At 38.2% G+C, this 23,267-nt stretch overlaps 1 protein-coding gene across 1 annotated transcript in view; it reads left to right on the forward strand.

The window, feature by feature from the left end:
• The window catches only part of RIMS2 (regulating synaptic membrane exocytosis 2), a 408,362-nt gene that overhangs the window by 126,012 nt on the left and 259,083 nt on the right, over positions 1 to 23,267 (forward strand). The window contains exon 4 of the mRNA XM_026842040.1: positions 12,540 to 13,465. Coding sequence (XP_026697841.1) covers positions 12,540 to 13,465 — 926 coding nt within the window. The remainder of the gene's footprint in view (positions 1 to 12,539; positions 13,466 to 23,267) is intronic.

Consider the following 23,267-nt stretch of genomic DNA (forward strand, 5'->3'; position numbering starts at 1 on the left):
TGAACAATCAGCAAGGTAAAGACATAATGTAGCATAAAGCATAGATAAAATGATTCCCTGTTAGTTTAAATGGCTGAGAAAGAGAAAAGAAGTCATAAAGTTCCTCTGTTTTAAAAAATAAATTTATTCTTTAATATTTATAACATGAAATATCATTTTGAAGCCATAGGTAAAGTTTCTTTCAGTTAAACTGGTTTAATACCTTTTCTTATATTTTTGCTAAACTGGATTTTTTCTTCATATTAACAAATATTGGGTAAATGCTAGCTAGAAAATACTTCTGTGTCATTAATGTCAGTTTTTAGCCTTCACACCTATTGATCAGTAACTGCACCTGAATTCTCCATTCAGATATAGTCTCTAATGCATTATTGAATGCATTTCTAAACTAGTCTGAAAAAGCAAAAATGGGCTGAAGAAATGTCTATAACCTCTAGCACAATAATATCTTTCTGTCCAATTTTGACAAAACTAGCTTTTAGAAACTTTTTTTTTTTCTTCTTTTTCCTATGATGTATTGATGATGGTAATTCTCTCAAGATTTTATCTGTATTTTTAGCGTTTATATCTGCGGCAAGAACTTTCTAACATGGCTATAATTATCCACTTCCTTTCCCACTCTGCCTCCCCCTCTCCCCACCCCGTATTTCTATGGATTTATAAATCAAACTCAAATTTCCAACTGAGTACCATTGGTTCTTCTCACCTTGCTACAGGACTTATGGCTGTAAGGCACTGGCCAGATAGTATAAAGGTAAAAATTCTTCAGGCTGTGCTATTACTAGCATATCATTCATACAAACCTAAATAATGTAATCTGTTGCTTTGGGAAATATCACCCTAATGATAAATGAACATGGTGCCACAGTAAGGCAAAATATAAGGATTTTTTTTTTTTTTTTTTTCCTTCTCAGCAAAGTCCGATAGTTTAAGCTCAGCAAAGTTTCCTTCTCAGCAAAGTTATATCCGATAACTAATTTCTGGAAAAAACATCCTCTAGAGGAAGGACATCAAACTATGTGATCACGGTTATCCTTCTCTCATTATTATATATATGAATCTATTAATTTTGTAACTGTTTTGTGTTAGCTCACCTGGATATGCATTTCAAAATTGCTATATACCCTTAAATATTCTTTGCCAATTGTAAAAGTCAAAGAGGTCCAACTGTACATTTTTACTATTTTTCTCCTGTAAAATTACAGAAACTTGATCTTTGCTTTCTGCTCTGTCAACTCAAGCATCTTGAATGTCTTTTATAGTCTCTTGCAAAGTTATCCTGGCTTCCCAGCCTGATATCCAGTTGCTCTCATGCTTGAAAAGTGCTTCAGTGAGCATACATTTAACCTTTGTTGTTGCTTAGCTCAACAACGAAAGTAAAGGTTAACTTAAAAAATACCACCATTCCCAACAATCTGACAATAACAGTACTGAGTGATGAACTCATCCCTAATCTCTAAAAGCTTTCATGAGTGTCTTCACAAAATGTTTTAAATCATCACTTTCCTTAATTACTTTTTTCCTGTTCCTTTTAATGTGTGTCCTTAGATGATCACTCACATTCTACTTGACCGAGTTATTGAGAGTACTCTGTGATTTTTATAATAGACTTGTGTTTCTGAAGGTGCTGAGAACCTGTACAGCTTGAACAATTTCCTCTCAGTGTTTCTTAACTATTTGCTGATTGAATCTAGTAGGTTTTGGCTGGTCATCTTTTTATTGGTTCTCATACCTTTTATAGAAATGCTATTGTTGATGGAAGAAGTGACCAATGGTCAAAAAATAGGTCTAAAATCTTCTAATATGTATCCCTGAACTTTAGTTAGAATTTCATCATTTGTATCTTTGGAAATTCCTACTGAAAAAAAGCTTCTGGAGTAAAGCAGGTTATGTTGGTGACAGGAACTGTAAAGCAGGAATTAGTTGGAATGTTTATATACACATGGAGTTACAAAATGAGCAGTCATTTCTCCCGTGGAATATAAAAAGCCAGCATCTTATTCTCTTTTTCAAGTAAGACTAGAGTTGTTAAGTCTACCTTCATTGCAGTAGAATGCAGAATACATCTAAGGGCTTGTTTATGCTTACAAGACTAGGTTTGTTGTAGGTGTTTCATTTTAAAGTGCCTTTTATTCTCCCACAACTTTCTTGGAAGAAACATAGCTATATATTTCAGTGAATTTTCTTCATGGCTGTTGTGTTTCTAGTAGTTCTGCAAGGACTGTTCAGCACTGGTTTGCTTCCTGCTAGAAGAGGTTGGTATTCTCCTCTGTATGTTCAGATAGCCAGATGTTCAGATGACTGTTATCATCTTGACTGGATACTACCTTTCTGTATAAAAGCTGCTAGGCAGTCAGGATTATCCTTTTCGCTTCCAAGTGGTCACTTCCACACACTTTCTAGAGTAGCTAGTGATCTTCCATATGGATTTTTACAAATGAATAAATTTTCTTCTTTGACAAACTTCACGTTGAACCTCTTTTATGGAAGACTTGCTCTAGTGTAGACATCTATAAAAGACAATCAGAAACTAAGAGGGCGGAACATCCCGAGCTGATCTCCACACTGCAGAAAAGCAAAGTAGCTCTGGTAGAAATACCTAATTCCAAGATCTGAACTGGGTAATTGAGAACGGCCCTACTATCTGCTGATACTTCAAGAAACTAGGTTGTCATTACATACATGATGTTCTTACTACATGGTAGTATGGTGGGAAGTTTTTCACATACCGTCTCTGAAAACTCAGGCAGCAGAAACATAGTGGACATCCCTACCTACTGTCTGAGCCCTGGTATCCAAACTGAAGGAGGTCTGTTTAGGCAGCCATAACTGTTTGATCCTACACATTTAGGCTCACATAAAGACTGTGGATTTTGAGCCTGGTACTTAAACCTCTGTGGAGCAAGTTCTTTTAGCTTGAAAAACATTGCAAAGTCATGTCCTACCAATATATAATATAGGTGCTGTAGCTTTTTACGTAAATACAAATTATTTTTCTGTAAAAGTGGTCTGCATCTGTGTTGGAGAGGGTTAGGTGCTGCTTTAAAAATACACACATTTAATCCTGTCTCACCAGCATGTTGAGAATGACAGTTGAATTGGAAATTTAAAGTTTTATGTACCGTAGTAATTGAATGCACCTGTCTCATTTCATAGTGGTCCAGTTGATGTTCCCAATCATGAACACGTTTAGCCTGCAAGCTTTGTTCTTGGAGAAGCTGCTGCACACAGCCCACCATTCATTGATGAGCAACCACTGATTTAATTCACTGGATTTAATAATGGGCCTTCACCTCACATTACTGAAGAAACTGGGCATTTTCACGGAGATTATTTTCTGCTTGCTCTGTTGCAGAGGCATCAAAACAGCTCAGTATGACCTATTTCATCTCTCCCAGAGTGAAATATGAACCACAGAGATATTTTAAAACTGAAGTTCATTATATGGTATCACATATATATTGTAATTGTGGATACAGTAAAAAGAGGGGAAAAAAAAAGACTGACTCACATTCATTAGTAAAGTTACTGTTTTAGGAGCTCAACAATCAAAAACAGCCTGCAGAGATATTAGGCAAAACAATTCTCATAGGACTGGCCATGTTGCTGATATTTGCTTGCTGTTTGATCATAATTGAAGTAGCTATATTTTTATTTAATGGTGATAATACCCTAGTAAGAATGGAGTGTTTCTTTGAAAGAAAATTCTCCTTTTTGTCAGACTTAAAGGCTTCCTTTGAAAAATGAGGATGCTTTCAACTGCTGGGTAAAGCACCTGCTGAACAATCCCTGTGGTAAGAAACTGAAATATTTTAAAAATGTTAGACACAAAATTAGATGCAATGATGTATAGACAAAGTGTATCATGCTATCTACTCTGTGTTGGCTGAGGGAAAAGTCTTTGGTGTCAGAATGCTTTTTCTAGGAGTATGAACTCACTATTATTGAGGTGGAGAAAATCTAGGTTGCTGCTAAGTCTGTATTTTTCCCATGTCATGCCACTTTATCAGGGCTTACATTTATTACAGTCAAGTTTGCCTGGATTATGGTGCTTTATATAAAACATAATTTATTTGTAATCTAGTCTGCATAGATAGAAGATACCTTGCTTGTGAAATTGTGGAAAACTGTGGTTATAATGAATGCAAATGGGACTGTCTGCACATTTGCTTTCTATTATTTTGACATTCTCACCATATTGTGAAAGTGAGTTTTGATGGCTATTGCTAGAAATAATTAGTCCATCGATTTTCACTGTGGTTTTGGTTTTTGTGTGTTTTGGGTTTTTTTTTAAAACAATATGTAAAAAAAAGTATTTTCAGTTCTACAGTATGTTCAGCACATCAGTCTGAGGTGGGTGCTACAGCTATTTTAGCCTAACGGTTGAAAATTATGTCAAATTTTTATTTGTTGCAAACTAAAAATAATAGATATTACATAATTTCATTTGAGACCTAGAACGCAAAGAAGGTGCTGGATCTAGTAACACAAAACCTGAAATACTGGAACTGAACAATTTTAAAAATAGTTTAAATTAAATGCCTTGGCCAGCATGTACATTTGTAGGCAATAGTACTGTAGCAAGGCACTAATCAGCTAAGTACCATAATCCTCCTTATAGGGTAAATTCTTACTTGACCTCCAGCTATATACAGCACATGGAAACAGCATTAAACTATAACACTCCGCTCATGCTCTCAATAGCTTCCCATTGGGTCAGCTCTCTGAGTTGAATTTGCTGTTGTTTCATATACGAGACCTTTTTTTTTTTTTCCTCGATGCCTTATATTTTGTAATTGCATTTTGGGAGAAGGGATCATAAAATATATCTAAAAAACTGTCTCAAAAATAAGAGACTGTTCGTGTGATTTCACTGAAACTAGAGGATTAAATGAAAGACCTAGCCAGAACAGCAATTGATGTATTCTCATGAACCCGAGGCTTCCTACTTCCCAGATGTACAGTGGCTGATCAAAAGGTAAAGCAGGGAAGAAAGACGCTGAATATAGTGTGTGAAAATGATTTGTAATGCTCAGCATTTTTTTGTTCTTTTGAGGGACGATTAGGAAGTCATTTTTGACTTTTAGCCAAAAACCCTCAATAGAAATACTGAAAAGCTTCGTATTGTGCTGCAGATATATGAGAATAGTATCTTTATTGTACTTTAAATTAGTATTTTAAACTGTATAATATTTTCTGTGACAAAAATATTTCTTGAGAAGTTGGATTACTTTTCATAAAAATAGTATATGCAGAAGTTTAGAATTTTCTTGTATTTTATATTAAGTCCTTCTTAGTAATAATGAAGTATTGTGTTAACTCATTCTTATGTTTTAATGTTTCTGTGACCTACTATTCTTTTAACACCCTGGGTTTTAAACTCATTTGAATCCTGCTGTATGCCAGCTGTTAACTGATTGCACCTTTCTGCAAATTATTTCTATGGTGTCAGTACTGAGACAGATAACTAGAATGCACATTGTGGCCATTTCTCAAAAGAAATTTCATCCATTTAGCATTGTTTTTATGATTAGCTTTTTCAACAATAGGTTTTACTGGAAAAGCAGGTGAGATGTTTCTTGTTTATATATTAAGTGGAAATAATTAGCAAAATATTATTTTGCAAATGTTCAAAAGTAGAAATAAAGAAAAATCTCAGGACATTTATTTGTAAAAGGTAAACATTCTTCAATGTAGCTGAATGAACAGTAAAATTAAAATATAGTTATTTTACTTCTCTCTTTGCAGTTCTCTAAAATCAAATTATATGATATAAGGGCTACTGGAAACTCAGTCAAAATAAAGGAGGTCAAAGCTGTTTCTACTGGTAGTCCCATTTTCCTATCTGTGATTTTCTTAATGTAATAATTGTGAAATGATTACCCAAATTTTTGTAGATTAGCAAGGGATATTTAAATCACTAGTTTTGTTCATCAGTCCCTTGTTTGTTCCATGTCATAACTCTCTTCCCCACACAAATTGAAATTAACCCTTGAAAGCTTCAAGGCTGAGTTTTTGTTGAACTATTTTTATACAAAAAATATGATTCTGAAGTATTGTTTTATATGTCCATGCAACTGTGACGAGTTCAAAGCAAAACTGGTATCAGTGGTAAATTTAATTATGGTAGTGGTTTTTTACCACATATTTCCTTTCATTCCATTGATACCAGTCCCCACAGTATGTGAATTTATATTTTCAGATAAAATCTAATAGAGATCAACATCTGCAGTATCGCTCTTATGCTTCAGTAATTTTATAATCATCATTGTAAACTTAATTCATTATTGTTTGGAGATACTTAGCTGGGAGGTGTTTTAATGGTTCAAAATATGGTTGCTATAAAGTAACAGTTGTAAGGCATGGCTGAAATGAGAAAAGAAAGAATGTCTCGGATGAACTTCGTGAAAATTGCATAGATACCTGAATACTAGACGTACTTCAGGGCAGCCTGTTTAAAGCTATATTGCTCAAGAAATGCAATAAATACCTTTTTTTTAAAACCAGAGCAGATTTTTTAAATGAATTACCTTTCAAATCGTGCATTGGTTGCTTACGTTCTTTCTTTTTTTTTTTTTTGGTGGGATGAGAAACCAAGGAGAAGAGAACAGACAGATCAGAATAGTATAAAACTAGACAGCACAGAATAACTGCAAAAAGAGATTCTCGTAGAAACTGGAACTGCTTAGAAGTCAGAAAAAGCCGTTTTTTTCAATAAGCTGGAGCCATAGCTGCTTTGGAGAGTGTGCGAAATGATTTATCATGCACAGTGTGACTCAGCAAAAGCAAAGGTTATAAGCAGAGAATGAGAAAAGGAGTTAAATCAATACCAGCTAGTCTCTTAAAAACACTTCCAAAAATAGGTAAATATTTTGCAGATTCTTCAGTATGGCAAAGGAAGTCTGTGGAAATGCTTTCGTAAGAGTACCTAACACTGAGATAGTAGGACCCTCCCTGAGAAAGGCAGCCAGATCTTAATTTCGCATGGCAGGTGGGTTCATTGCAGTCATGGGAGTTTTGGTTGCAAGGTCCAGAGTGTGTTCATCTCACCTTTGTGTACCCTAGGAACTTTTCTGCAAGATGTCGTGACGGTGTTTTACCTTCTCCCTGTCACTGTTGCTTTAAAACAAGTGCCTGACTATCTGTTGAATACAACACATACAAGTATAAAGGTTTAGAACAGTAGAGTTATTCTTATATGATCACTCAGGAAGCAATAAATGCTGGTTTTGTGAGAAGGGCCATAGAGTAAAGGAGAGACAAAACTGTGCTCAGTGTATTTGATGAGGTCTCTTACAAGAAGCTCTGTCTCTTGCATGGCTTTTGTGACAGAGTTCCAGTGGGAAATGTGAACTTTTACTTACTCTGAAATATCCTTTCATGTACTGAAAGGGTTGCATTTTGAAAACAGTTAAACAAAATTACAATATGTGCAGGAGAAATATTTTCAATTTTAATTTTCTAGGCAATTTTGTTCCTTGCTGATATATAGGAAACAGAACAAAATATTATTGTCTACTGAACTATAAATAGGTCTTACAAGTAGATGATGAATATTCAGTTTTCAAATACCTGATAATGGCTCAGACCCACTGAGCCCTTTCTAGTTTTTAATTGACCTAAAACTTATTTATAAAATTTTCCAAGTAAATTTTTATTAATTCAGGTACCCATATGTTTGAACATATCTTCAGAATTATGTTTTCTTTAAAGTTTGCTGTAGTTCAAATGTGTCTTCTGTTGGTCTGAGAACAAGATTAGTAGACGAGGAGATGTGAGGTCTAGTTTTGACAGTGATATAAATACTTTACATATGATAGTGGTTTTGAATATCTGTGACTTCTGAAATGTGATGAAAACTTACCATTAAAAATTTCCTTTTCCTTAGTACACTTGGATTAATTTTTTTAAAAACCTAAATCAAAGCAGAAGAGTGTTTGCTTTTCCAGGAAGAATACAAATGAATATCAAAGACTTTCAAGCTATGTAGTTCCATTACTGAAATCAGAGCCATCAAAGCAGAATAGCTGTCTTATATTCTTCTATGCTGTATTTTAAGTACGTACTTCCTATTGTAGTGTGTGGGAGTTCAATAATTTAACTTTATGAGCAGGAGGTAAGGTTGCAGTCATGCTATTTGCTTTTTCATAGTACTAGTGATATCTGTAGCGCTCTGCAAATAAGTTTTCCATCAGTATAAGGTTAAGAGATGTGTGTTAAAAGACCAAATGTTGTGTATTGATAAATTACAATTAAAAAAAAAAAAAAAGATAATTAGTAGAAAATAAATTTCAGTTTGTATATCTGGAAAAAATCATATTTATAGAATGTGCCTGATGAAGAGATTTGTGCAGGTTCTAGAGCTTTCTAGCCATAACAGAGATTTTATTTTATTATTGTTTCAAAGAAGCAACAATCACAATGGCCTGGAGGATTTTACAGTGCTGTGGTAACCTTTTCAGAAAAGGTGGTAATCCTTCTGACAAGAGATATGTAGTGCTTAGTTGAGCTGACAGCTGGAGGGTGCATATCACAGCTGTTGACACACATTTAAAGTTGTCTTAACTTTTAATGTTCCAGGAAAGTCCTGGGAAGGCCATTTTTAGCCATTTTCGATGGTGTGTCTAGCTACAGGTACATGAGGAAAGGCTTTTATTAAGGAATCTTTAAGGTAGTTAATGGTGAGAAATGGATTAGACAAAGGCTCATGAAGGTGAGTGAGAATTAGCTTGTGATCTAAAAATAACAGCAGTTTTTAATAGTAGTGAGTGGTCATAAGTTTTCAGGACTACTGTTCCTCCTACCATGATTTAATAAAACTGGTTTACAATGTATAGCATACTGTGTTTGTAGCAGGTATTTTTAAAATGAAAAAAAAAAAAAAAAGTGACTAATGGTAAAGGGGGGCTAATTGTGTTGTGATAAGTAAAGAAAAATACAGGCTTGAATACTAAGATGTATGGTGTCTGCTGGGCAGGATAAGCCCTCTCTGCAGGAAGGTTTCTGGCTGATCAGGTGTACAGGTACAGTTAATTTATTTCTGATGGATAGGATTACAACTTCTGACATTTGATCCTGGTAGTGAAGTTAGATCCCTTCAGCAGGGATGAAATTAATTAGAAAGGGAGTTTGAAGGTGCTAATCAAAATAGGCCAGAAATTAAATTAGTTACTTTTATCCATCAGGTTGCTTTCTCTGAAGAAAAGGGTTGCATTTTCAGGAAGGTCCTTATTCTTGCATGTAACCTAGAAGTTGACACATGCAGGGCACCTGTGTAAAGCTTTTTCCTTTATGAAAGGCTGGAAAAGATTGAGGACCCAAGCTGATTTTTACATTACTGTCAGGCATAAATAGTGTTCCTATGTTCATGTCTTAGCAACAAAATGGAGGAAAGGCAATGACTGCTTGTGATACATGTAACAGAAAAGGTTAGAAAATGTTTCTGTAAGAGGTATAAAAATATAATGCTAAATTGGCACATCCTTCTCTCATTAGCATAGTTCATGCTAGAAAAAAGGGTGGAATTTTTAGTAAGTCTTGTGCCAGTTCCTCAGTGATGTGTTTTCCTGATAGAAATACATTCGCCTCAGCAAAAAGTCTACAATAAGTGATTTTACTCATACAGAAATTCCATCTTTATCTTCTCAGCCTCTTCCCCCATGATTTTGTAGCAGCAATGTTTCCAGAAGAGATTGTCCACTATTCTTTGCATCCATATGAAGACACTGTGACATGGAGTGATAGATATATGCATGCATATACAAGTATATGTGTGTTTGTGTGTATATGATCTCCTATATTAGCTAAAACAATTAGTAACTAAAAAAAATATTGCTGTTCTGTTGTTTATATTGCTATAGATCCATGTATACAGTTGTTTAATCCTGAAGGCTGTGTACACTCAGTCTGCTCCAAGACATGTGTGAGATTTGTCAAACTAGGTTCTGTATGGTTTTGTGTGTTACACAGTTCATGATGGAGTTGATGGAGATGTTTTGATGTCTTGAAGAGTCAAATCTGTGCAAAAATCTGTGGCTGTGAATAGAACTTGATCCATATGTATTATAGACCGATTATATACAGTGTGAGTATTAACAGTAGAATATGTGTACATTCCATGTACACACATATTTGTCTCAGCCTTGCAATGAGATCCACATGGATGGATGCCATATCCATTGAGTGCCATCTATTCCAACTGAATTTGCACGGAGATAGAAGATTTTGCCTATATGAGGGACAGAATTGGGGAGGAGAAAGGAGGCACTTTTTTGTTGTAAGCATGGCAGAATTTTCAGCAATGTAGGTAATTTGCTCCTGGAACAAGTTATTTTTGGATGTGGCATATTTTTCATCAGCTGAAGTATTTAAATGAAAAATATTTGTCTACCTTAAAGTAAGTTTCGACATCTAATCTCTGTTGTCTTAATAGAAACTTCTGTGTCTTTGCAAACTGTCTGGGTTCTGCTAGTTCTGTTGTCCTAATTGTCTGTTCCCACTGGCCATTCTGGTTTAGATTTATGAAACTCTGCTCATGTCATGTTAGAACGATTCAACTTGAGTCCCCAGTAGCAGAATCCACAGGGTTTTTGTTAAACTTACAGAGGTTATGATTTGTGCTGGTACGAACATGACACTTCAATAAGACAGATAGGATATCTTAGCTTCACCATAAGCAAACAGGCACCAAATGATGCTTATAATACTTGTCATGCTTCACAGGAAGAGTTGCATTTTTGCAAGATTGAATTAGTTTCCTGATTTGCAGATGCCATTGTAAGGCTAAAGTACTTTAGTATTTACAAGGCAAGACTGGGTCCAAATATTTCAAGCACAGATTAATGACCCTGTATGGTACCCAAGACAGGATGCCAGTTTGCTGGTCACCCCCCTGCACGCGCTCTGCTCAGACAGTTGTGATTTTCCCTTGCTGAGCAGTGACCACATTTCCTTTCTGGCTGTGAGTAGAGCATTTTCTCTCCTACTAGCTAGGCAAAGCCCTTTCTACTTTGCTGAGCACCAAGGAGAGCCTGTTTCATGTTCTCCCCTTTACTAAGTTGTAGCCTTTCCTTATAACTTCTAGGACAACTGTGGCAACAACAACTTTGTCTTTGCTCTTCTTTTTCTTGTCCTTCTCGACACTAGGCAGGATCTCCTGGTTTCTGCCTGCAAGGCTGCCCTTCAGGATCAGTGGCCATTTGTGAGGGTAGAAAACATTTTCAAAGGGATCTTAATTATAAAGATAGAACTAAATAGGAGAGGAAAAGGCTGATAACACAAAAATAGATTCACATTTTCATTACTTAAAGCTTGAGATGATCTATTTTATCCCAGATAAGGCCTAAATCAGTCTTTCATCCACATCTGGGATCTTTGCTCCAGTTTTCTGCAGGTAACTCCTTCAGATCCACCTGGGGTGAAAAACTAAGTACGAATCTGAATGTGTCTGAAAGTAGCATTTTAAATGCTTGTTACCCTGTTAGGACTGATAAAGGCAGGATCTGAAGCTCCAGCTTGTTTTTCCCTATGAATCACTACTTCCTATTTAACTGATCCCTTCTAATTAGTAGGAAACAATGTTGAATCAAAACAAACAGAACATATAACATTCATAATACATCCCAGACACATCCTTTATTAAAAATATTGCATATAATAAGATCACCTGCTTCAGTCAATCATTTACCACTGTCAGGGAAGACTGTCTGTTGATAATTCTTTTTTCACCTTCCTCTGAAGCCTCAATTGTTGCCTATGGCTTGATATCATCTGTGACAAAGAGTCAATGCTTAATGCAGTACAGGAACTCCATTCTGGTATCTGGCTGAGGTGTCTTGCTCAAATTCTTGGACTAATACCATGGCCATCCCTATAGGAATGTGAAATTTTTTTTTTGTCAAGCCAGCCAGGCAGGCCTTTGAAGCTCTTTCCCTTCTTATGTAATACAAATGTTTTATTTTCTGAGTTCAGGTCTTCTGAGATCATCTGATTTAGACAAGTGCTGCTATTGGATCTTTGTCTGTACTGTTTTCTGCGCTTGGCACACATTATAGTTTTGTGGGAACAGAAATGTGTGTTTTTAAGCAATAATGGCAGCTAAAAGATGAAACTAACTGAATGATCCAGCTAATATTAATTTCTATGGTGATTATAAAACCCTATGAAATAGAAGTATATGGTCAAGTTATATCACTGTTAAATGATTACAGAGGATTATAAAATGTTGGTACTTGCAAAGCTGTTATGCCTACAAAGTAGTGTAAGTATTTGTATTCTATATTTTATAATGTTGTATTAGCATTTTTCTTTTAAAGCTGTTCCTGATATAAAATGTGCACCGTAAGCAGATTTGCAGCATGACATGTTTTCTTTAATTCAGTACAGAAAATGTGAGCACATTCACAAAGAAATGCAATGAACAGATTATTTTTTTTCCCACCAGCTGATAATACTGTCATTTAATTAGCATTAACTGTCTATTTGTGCTGCAAGAAATATTGACAGAATTCTCTTTCTTCATTCTTGTCATGATTATTTAGGAAAAGAAGCCCATCAATATCAAGAGAACAGAACAGAAGATACGACCAAAGGGACGAGAGAGACGAATATTCACAGTATGCTACATCAGACAGTGCGATGCCCAGGTCACCATCAGATTATTCAGATAGGCGGTCGCAGCGTGGGCCTCAGTTATATGAAGAACCTGAACTGGGTGATTATAGAGATTCCAACAGAAGGAGTCGCAGGCGTTCCAAGGAGTATCCGGTAGAAGAGGAAGATGCACAAAACAGGGAAGAATATGAAAGGCAGAGAAGGGAAGAGGAATACCAGGCACGATATCGAAGTGATCCTAATTTGGCTCGTTATCCAGTCAAGCCACAACCCTATGAGGAACAAATGCGTATCCATGCTGAAGTGTCCCGAGCACGTCATGAACGGAGACACAGTGATGTCTCATTGGCAAATACAGAGTTGGAAGATTCTCGGATGTCTATGCTGAGGATGGAACGACCGTCAAGACAAAGATCAGTGTCTGAGCGCAGGGCTGCCATGGAAAATCAGCGTTCATACTCTATGGAAAGAACTCGAGAGGCTCAGGGACCAAGTCCCAATCGTCAGAGGACCACAAATCATAGCCCTCCTACACCTAGGAGGAGTCCAATTCCTCTGGAAAGACCAGATATGAGGCGCTCTGATTCATTAAGGAAACAACACCATTTGGATCCCAATTCTGCTGTACGGAAAACAAAACGTGAAAAGATGGAGACCATGTTACGTAATGATTCACTCAGCTCAGACCAGTCTGAATCTGTCAGACCTCCACCACCAAAGCCCCATAAAACGAAAAAGGGAGGTAAAATGCGCCAGGTTTCATTAAGTAGCTCAGAAGAAGAATTAGCATCCACTCCAGAGTACACGAGTTGTGATGATGTAGAAATTGAAAGTGAAAGTGTTAGTGAAAAAGGTAAGATTTCTAATTTTTTGACTCTTTCAATATATAGATGTGGTTTAGTTTCGTTCCATTTCATGTTTATTTTACCTATTAGAAGTGATTGCAACCACATACCTACAGCCCTTCAGAGGTGACAAGTTTGTTGTGATGGGAGTTGTGTTTTTCTGATTTTATGTTTCATTTACTTAAATCTAAAGTTAGTGATTTACATGGAAAAGAACACCACAGCTACTAGAAGTGTTTATTATATGTTAAAGGAAAAAATATGCTATTGAAAAACCTGTTAATTATATCTGAAAAGTATCTAAAGCTGGGCTGTCATATAAGGCCATGGTTTCACATCCCCATTAATACCAGATTTGCATACTCCTGGATCACAACGAGTGCATATTTGATCTGGATCAAGTGTGGGCGCATGACCGCATTTCTGTTGAATTAACTAGAGCACATGATCCAGAGCTTATGTCAGTTTCATGCTGGCTGCTGCAGGTTGAAGAACATCTGATCTGCAAAAAACCCTGTGTGTATAAAGTTAACCCATTCAAGTTGTTAAACAAATTTAAAATGGCTGATGTGGTTTATACCAATGGAGGTTTCTTTTTGTTGTGGGTCTATGGTGCTTTTTGGTTTTAGTGCTTTTTAGGATTCATGATATTGGAGTTACTCCTTTGTCAGAAATAAAAGCTAAGTTTAATTGAAATGATTTCCAGCCTATCCAAAGGTATTGTATGACTTAAATATGAAAGCATTGGGGACCATCAAGTCAAACTGAATCAAATCAATAATATTACTTTTCTTACCTTCATATATTTTGTTGGTCTAAAGTACAATAGTTCTAACCTTTTTTCAGTTATTATTCTTATGTTAGTGCACCTTTACTAATTCTTATGAATGGTCATCTGCTGTTGTTGATTGGGATTAGAAAATTTGCTACTATTTCTTATTAACATTGCTGTCAAATTGATTCTGAAGCAAATAATTCAAGTTGGTGAAATAACTCAGAATTTTCATAGCTGTCACCATGGTCTGATAGATAAAGAGCAAGATAGAATTGAAGGAAATCTCACCCAGGTCAAAGTAGCCAGTTACATTCACTTACACAAAACAATTGTCTTGAAATCTTGACCTCCCTTAGTCTTCCTGATGAGAAGAACTTCAGTCAACTTCAATCAACTTCAGGGTATTCACAGCTTTGTTCTTAGTAGCAACCTTGAGGAAAATAGAAACAATCAGTATACAGGAAGTAGTAGCAAAGTCTTTAATGAAATTCAGCATAGGAAACATAGCATACAGAATAATATAGAAACTATTTTTTGTACACATACCATACAAAACGTATACATTTAAAACTCACTATACAAACAGTATTTCAGTCTGTCATCATAATGATCTGACAAATTATAGCTTTCACTTAAATAATTTTATACTTTAACTGTCAAAGAGAGCATTATTACTGATAACAATAGTTAATGTCATGTCTGTGCTGATATTTCAGGTAGTGAGTGAAGCTAAATTGAGCATGTATGTGATAAATGAATGAGAAAAGTTTGCAAAATTTTACAGGAAAAACGTTCTGTGTTTTTTGGTAGTCTTGACTGAATTACTGTAAGCGCTTTCCATGATATATGGAGTGTAGGTGTGTTGGCATGGCTCAGTGGTGGCCTGTGGCTGGAACCAGTGTGGCAAACAGCTTTGTTTTTTTATAGAGGAAGAGAGCAATTGTTTGAACTGGGGAAGAGCTCTGACTGCTGCTGACTGTGCTTGCATTAACACTTGAGAGCCAGAGTCAGGTGGTGTCAGCCTCAGCAGCCCTGGCCACATTATCAGATGGTTTCCTCAGCCCCATTCATATCTCTCTCCCACTCTTTAACCCCTGGAGTGAAAGCTCCAGAAGAGTATTTGACTGAATTTGGGAAGATTTGGCTTCTGGTAGGCATGGGGAAGGAGAGAAGAGATCTGCTAGGATGAAGCGGAAGAGGGGATCTCACCACCTGGATCCAGTCTTCACAGCTGCTACAGGTAGACCCACAAAGTCCTACCAAATTCTTTTTGTTTTCATGGACCTTTCCTACCATGTAAACCAGCCTGCACTCAGAGTCCCTATAAGCAAGTGATTTTTTAATGAATACCACCAAAAGGAATCCAGCACATAAACCCCTACAGTCTTCCTTGCATTGCAATACATTATTTCATTAATTGATAAAATAAATTATTTTAAACACCTATAAAAGTAGGTTTCTCCTCCCTCCAAATTAGTTGCCTTCTGCCCTTCAGAACTCCCTAAACCCGAGCATTTCTCAGCTGTCCTTTTAAGCAGCATACAAAGTCCATTTTGCCAAAGGTATAATGCTAAATATAAAACATTTGGCCATGGAGTGATGAAGGGTGGCAATGTTAGAGTGAGAATTTAGATGTGGTAATAATGCATTCTCCAAAATAGCAGAATAATTTGTTCTCAATCTATTTTTCTATGGAGTACCCATATATTTTCACAGATTCTGCAAATAAATACTAAGAACTGCTCAGCTGTGAGGAGCAGCCTGGGCCTGAGCTGCAGAAGCAGCTGTTCCCTGAATTACATTTGAGATTTTACAAGGCCCTCACACTGGTTTTAAGAAGCTAGTCTGAAAATTGTGAATTATCCAAAAAATGTAGGAAAAATTATAGCCATATGCTCTTAAAAGCCTGAAAGTTTGCCTTTTTAAGCTTATCTCCAAAATTAAAGGATTGATACATATATATGGTTGGGACATAAATATGCATACAAAATGAAGATAGCCATTTCATTTTACAAGTACAACAGACATGGATCAGCTGCTGGATTAAGAGCTCTGGGAAGAGCACCCATTGTTACTGAATGCCTATGACTAAGTATTTGGGTCTGATCTCATTTCATTAGCTGTCTGCTTTAAGGTAATTTTTTCCTTGATTTTTAAAAATGTAATTATGCTTGTTTTTAGGGAGGGTACAAGGCAAAATAATTTTTCTGCATGTTTCTGGTAATGGCCAGGGAAACCATTGCCGTGGAATGCTCCTGCCTTCTCTCTATGGGGATCAAGGGACAGTGTGAGCAGAGAAAACTGACGAACACCCAGACGACACTCAGGCACCCAGTAGATAGCCATGTGAAACATAGGCATGGTGGAGAAGCATTGTAGATGGAGATTCAACTGCAGCAGAGAAGAGCTGGATTCTTAAGATACCACATGTTTTTTGTAATGCAACTATATTTGGACAAAGGAAATTTGGGTCATAAACTAAGCTGAGAACTGGCATATTGGAATGGGGATCAGGAGGCCTCAGAAGATGAGCAAATAAGGGGAGGTGGCTTAGGAAATGTGAAACAGAATCTCACTGGGTAACTGGAAACCAGTGGATTGAGGTGGAAACTGAGCAGAAGAAGAAGAGAGGAGAGCAAAGCTAGTAGATCAAGTAGGCTAAACTTGTGACCTGTAGTCTGGGAAGAACAGATACAATGGAGGAAACAGATCTGATAAAGATAACTGGGAAGGTGAGATCTGGAGCTTCCTGAGCAGCAGGTTAGAGGATTCTGAGGTTGGCTGAGAAACAGAAGCAGCGGTTTGGGAGAGATGGTGAGTGGCTGGGAAAAAGGTGAGAGGTCAGGAAGGCTGAACTGGTCTTGGGAGCTTTGGCAAGCAGAGACTGAGACTCCCTGAGCAAGGAGCGTGGGCCTGGCAGCATTGACCTGAAGTGCTGAGAGGGGATTTGGTGAGGTGGGAAGTGCATGACTATGGTGAAGAGCCAGTGGTGTGACAGACTAGTTCATTATTTAAAAGGTCAGAAAGCAGTGCATGACAACAGTGCAAAATGGACATAACTGAGACTGTAAACATGTTTACTTGAAACTTAGGTTGTGCCAGAATTAGACATATTTTGCAGATTGAATTTTGTTCAGGTCTTCATACACGTTGAAACTGACCTTAGTGACATAACTGAATACTAATTTACCAGATGGCCTTTGCCTTTTTCTGTGCATAGGATAAACAATTCTTACTATTGAGCTATACAGAATTTTCTGAAGCTTCCAAGATTTTTTTCCAGGTTATCTAAGGGACCTTTCTATACTCTTGCTGTGAATACTAGGCTTCTGAAACCACAAGACGGTGTCTTCCTTTGCAACACTTGTTGCCAGTCCTGGAGATCAGGGTAGCAGACAGTCCGAGGCTGTATCTCCATGGCAGGATTCCCTGTCTGTGTTAGGAAATAAACTTTGCAGAGGGAAAAAAAAGAATGTGACCATATGTTTTGGACCAAAACATTATGTATATTTCTACTTTCCCAAATACTGAAAGAACAAAATTGCTTAAAATGTTGGAGGAAAAAAACCCTCTTGAAATGGGAGTACTTTTATGAAATCGTAAATTGTAAAAGCCAGTAAAATGGATACTCAGTAAACGTAAAGACCGTAATGACATATTTTTAAGTGTTCTAGATTGTTCAATTCACCAATTCTTTCTCAAAACCACCTCAGTTTATTGGTTCAAGTCCAAGGCTCTGAGAAATATGGTTCGTAACCTAAGGATGGTTGTGGTGTTAGTTGCAGTAGAGTGAACGATGTCACCTACAAAGGTGCTGATGAAGCTATGTTTTTTGCAGTGTGCAAGTTAGGCCAAGCTGTCTCCATTGCTTGTCCAAGTGTCTTCTATTGTGAGAGAGTATTAATGTATTTTTTATTTGCATTTTCAGTTAGATGTTTGTCAGTGCACTTGTAAGGAATAGGCCTTAGGGCAGGTTTGAAAGTGCTCCCATAATTTGTCAGACAGCATGAAGCAGATGTGAAGCTTGTTCTGTGTGTCTAGAGGCTTTCCAGGTTGAGTTAGAAAATCAAGCAGTACCACTGCCCATATATTCCTTGTGGCAATACTGTTGCACCTGCAGTCTGCTAAAGTGTCAGTCTGAAGAGACTTGCTACAGCCGCACACAGGAAAGCCAATGTTCCCTGGGGCTGCCGTACCCCCACTCAGAGCATAGGCACTGGAGGGGTGACCTGCACTGGAGATGAGTTTCCTTCTGCTCCTTCCCCAAACATTTGGGGGTCCTGAATGTTTTACAGTTCTTTACAAATCTCTCAAACTTCAGGCTTCCAGCAAGAGACAATATCTACATGGAAAAAGATAATTAATTCAAGGAAATCAAGGCATGTGACAGCTCTAAATACTGCTCTAATTTTCTCTAAATATAAAGTAGGACATAGTAGATTTTCCAATGGTGGTAAACAGTTCAGGCATATGCACATACCATTCTCCCAGCCACCTTCCAGAGCACACTGCAAGAGGTATCAGTTTGCACAGACGGTGGCTGACATCTGATGTGGGTGGAATCTGTGGTGGGAAAGGCAAATGTATATGTGTTTTGTCAGAGGTACAGTTCTAAAGTTTAGTGTTTGCTTTCACTGTTTTTTTTTATTAAAATGTGATAGCTAGATGGATGTACATTTTTATTATCAAAGAATCTCATATGCATAGAATCAAAGAATCATAGAATCATTTAGGTTGGAAAAGACCCTTAATTTCATTGAGTCCAAAGAGAAACCCAGCACTGCCAAGTCCACCACTACACCATGGCCCTAAGCACCACATCTACATGTCTTTTAAATACCTCCAGGGATGGTGACTCAAACACTTCCCTGGGCAAGCTGTTCCAATGCTGGACAATCACAGAATCACAGAATCATCTAGGTTGGAAAGGACCCTGGAGATCATCTAGTCCAACCGGTTGCCTAGCACAGTTCCTACCTACAGCATATCCTTAAGCTCTAAATCGACCCGACTCTTGAACACCTTCAGGCATGGGGACTCGACCACCTCCCTGGGCAGCTCATTCCAACGCCTAACAATCCGTTCTGGAAAGAAATGCTTCCTGACATCTAGTCTAAACCTTCCCTGGTGTAACTTGAGGCCATTCCCTCTTGTCCTATCGCTTGTTACTTGGTTACAGAGACTCATCCCCAGCTCTCTGCACCCTCCTTTCAGGCAGCTGTAGAGGGCGATGAGGTCTCCCCTCAGCCTCCTCTTCTCCAGACTAAACACCCCCAGTTCCCTCAGCCGCTCCCCGTACGACCTGTGCTCCAGACCCTGCACCAGCTCTGTTGCCCTTCTCTGGACACACTCGAGTCATTCAATGTCCTTTTTGTAGTGAGGGGCCCAGAACTGAACACAGGAATCGAGGGGCGGCCTCACCAGTGCCGAGTCCAGGGGTCAGATCCCTTCCCTGTCCCTGCTGGCCACGCTATTGCTGACACAAGCCAGGATGCCATTGGCCTTCTTGGCCCCCTGGGCACACTGCTGGCTCCTGTTCAGCCAGCTGTCAATCAACCCCCCAGGTCCCTCTCTGACTGGCAGCTCTCCAGCCACTCCTCCCCAAGCCTGTAGCGCTGCTGGGGGTTGTTGTGGCCCAAGGGCAGCCCCCGGCATTTGCCCTCAGTGAAACTCCTCCAGTTGGGCTCAGCCCATGGCTCCAGCCTGTCCAGGTCTCTCTGCAGAGCCTCCCTACCCTCGAGCAGATCAACACTCCCACCCAACTTGGGTGTCATCTGCAAACTGACTGAGGGTGCCCTTGATCCCCTCGTCTAGATCATCAATAAAGATGTTAAACAGGAGTGGTCCCAAAACCCAGCCCTGGGGGACACCACTCATGACCGGCTGCCAACTGGATTTAACTCCGTTCACCACAACTCTTTGGGCCCGGCCATCCAGACAGTTTTTTACCCAGGAAAGCATGCGACTGTCCAAACCTCGAGCAGTCATTTTTGCCAGGAGAATGCTGTGGGAAACAGTGTCAAAAGCCTTGCTGAAGTCAAGGGTAAAGTACATCTACAGCCTTTCCCTCATCCGGTCAGCAGGTCGCCCTGTCGTAGAAGGAGATCAGGTTTGTCAGGCAGGACCTGCCTTTCATAAACCCATGCTGACTGGGCCTGATCATCTGGCTGTCCTTCATTTGTTGCATGATGCTACTCAGGATGAGCTGCTCCATCAGCTTCCCGGGCACTGAAGTCAAGCTGAGAGGCTTGTAATTTCCCGGATCATCCTTCCAACCCTTCTTATAGATGGGCGTCACACTGGCCAATTTCCAATTAGTTGGACCTCCCCGGTCAGCCAGGACTGGTGGTAAATGATAGAAAGTGGCTTGGCAAGCACCCCAGCCAGCTCCTTCAGCACCCTCAGGTGTATCCCATCCGATCCCATAGACTTGTGTGTGTCTGTGTGATGCAGCAGGTCACTGACCATCTCCTCCTGGATTGCAGGGGGGTCGTTCTCCCAGTCTCTGTCTTCTGGCTGTGGAGGCTGGATTTCATCAGTTCAACTAACCTTGCTATTAAAGACTGAGGCAAAGAAGACATTAAGCACCTCAGCCTTCTCCTCATCACTTGTTACCAAATTTCCTCTTGCATCTAGCAGGGGATGAAGACTCTCCCTGGGCTTTCTTTTGCTACTGACATACTTATAGACACTTTTATTGTTATCGTTGATTGCAGAGACCAAATTAATTTCTAGTTGGGCTTTAGTCCTTCTGATTTCCACCCTGCATAGCCTCACAGCCTCAACCCTTTCAGTGAAGAATTTTTTCCTAGTATCCAATCTAAACCTCCCCTGGTTCAACTTGACACTCTTTTCTTTTGTCCTATCACTTGTTACCTGGGCGGAGAGACCAACACCTACCTCACTACAACCTCCATTCAGGTAGTTGTAGAGAACAGTAAAGTCTCCCCTCAGCCTCCTTTTCTCCACGCTAAACCACCCCACTTCCCTCAGCCGCTCCTCATACAACTTGTGCTTGGTTCACCAGCTTTGTTGCACTTCTTTGGACACACTCCAGCACCTCAATATCTTTCCTTTAGTGAGGGGCCCAAAACTGAACCTGAACACAGTATTTGAGGTGTGGCCTCACCGGTGCCAAGTACCGGGGGACTATCACTTCCCTAGTCCTGATGATCACACTATTTCTGATACAAGCCAGGATGCCATTGGCCTTCTTGGCCACCTGGGCACACTGCTGGCTCCTGTTCAGCCGGCTGTGCACCAACACTCCCAAATAACACATGGGTATCTATGTTCCAGTGATCCTATATACTTTGGTGTCCCAATGTTGATTGAAAGCTAGAGCGCAGGCTGTGTGAGCAGAAATGTGTATATGCAGGACAAGGGCTTAATATGCTGTTCTTTGTCATCGAGTGCCTTGAAAACCTGGATATATAACCTTGCCTTGACTGTGTTATGGTCATTTACAAACATATGAATATCTGCACTTTTTCATTATAGAAGTTGTCTATAATAAGAGCTTATAAGCATAAGCTTGCAGGACATACTTGTTTATTGCAATATTGAAACCAATCTGGTAGTTTAGGTTTTGACAGAGAATAAATTCTATTTGGAAACAATATAATCATCACAAGTTAAAAATGTGTGTTAGCTTGTGGTGTGATGAGCAGAAAGCACACTTTCTGAGTGCTACTGCAAGAGCAGTGCATGTCTTCCATGAGCAGAGATGCCAAGCAAGTGGGATACCATCACAGTGCTCTCACTTAAATTCGAAGAGATAAGGGACCTGATTTCAATCCTACTTGTGCCAGTTTCATACATCTTCAAGAACTTTGGATTCAAAGTTACACTTAGCTAAATTAGATCAGAATGAGGTCATTGTTTCTAAAATTTGCTTCATTCAGGTTAAAGAGTTCCTGAAAGTCTAACTTCTCTGGAACAAATTATACTAGAAGGCAAAATTTCAGGACTGAGCTGCAGCACTTGATTTGAACACAAGAAGCTTTGAAACTCCACACAGTTTCAGTTATGGAGATATCTTAGAACTCAAAGTACGAAATTTTGAATGGTCATAAGGAGAATAATTGATTATTTAAAATACTGAAATGTTTGGTGTGTTTTATTAAAAGCCAGATTTGAGTGAATCACAAAATTTCTTTTTTATAATTTTACTTAATATTTCAGGGTAAGGGATTGTATTTTGCATTTATAAAGAAATCATTTTTTCCACAAAGACCTCTATATAAGGTAATTGTGGTTTTAATGTATAAAGAGTTTTGGAAATTCAGAATTCTATTTTTCTATTTTTTTTTTCAGCTTTCTCCTATGAATTGCTTCTATTTTAAGTGCAAAGATAAGAAATGTTAAGAAATAGTACACTTTTCTCCTTCTATGTTTAAGCCATAAAAAAATCACTGCTTTAAAAATACTTCTTACAACATTGAATGAGAAGTATCTTACTACTTTAAAATATTAGTATTGGCTATGATGAAGTTTTCTTACAGAAATATTTTTCATAGATATATAGTTGATAACAGAACTAGAATGTTTAAAGTTGCAGAGATTTCTAATTGTAGAGAATGCTTTTTTATATTTTTGCCAAACTTTCTCCTATGTAGACAATTCTGTGTTCTTTAGAAGATAAAGGGAAGGAATGTGGTCTGCAGCATTTAGAGGAATCTACTGTATAATATTTAAAATTTGCAGTCACCTAAACTTGGCATAAGCCAATAATATCCTTCACAGAAATAGCCCTGCCTTTTCCCAATTCTTGGCTGCATATTCATATCCTTTTATCACTTCTTTTGCTCTGCTGGCAGAAGCATTCAGGCAGGTACACACTGCATCAAGCCAAGAAAGTTTTGTGGGCTTACACTAATTAGGCAAAAAGATAGTAAATTTTAACATTTGAAGCTTCTTGATAAAATTATTTTGAATGTCTTAGATATTATAATGCATGCTGAAAAGATGGTGTGTAACTGATTATGCCTTATCAAAATCTGAGGATAGATAGGGATTTATTGAAGTAAGGAAGA

The sequence above is a fragment of the Athene cunicularia genome (genome assembly GCF_003259725.1).
Source record: "Athene cunicularia isolate RWA chromosome 2 unlocalized genomic scaffold, athCun1 chr2_part1, whole genome shotgun sequence".
Lineage (NCBI taxonomy): Eukaryota > Metazoa > Chordata > Aves > Strigiformes > Strigidae > Athene > Athene cunicularia.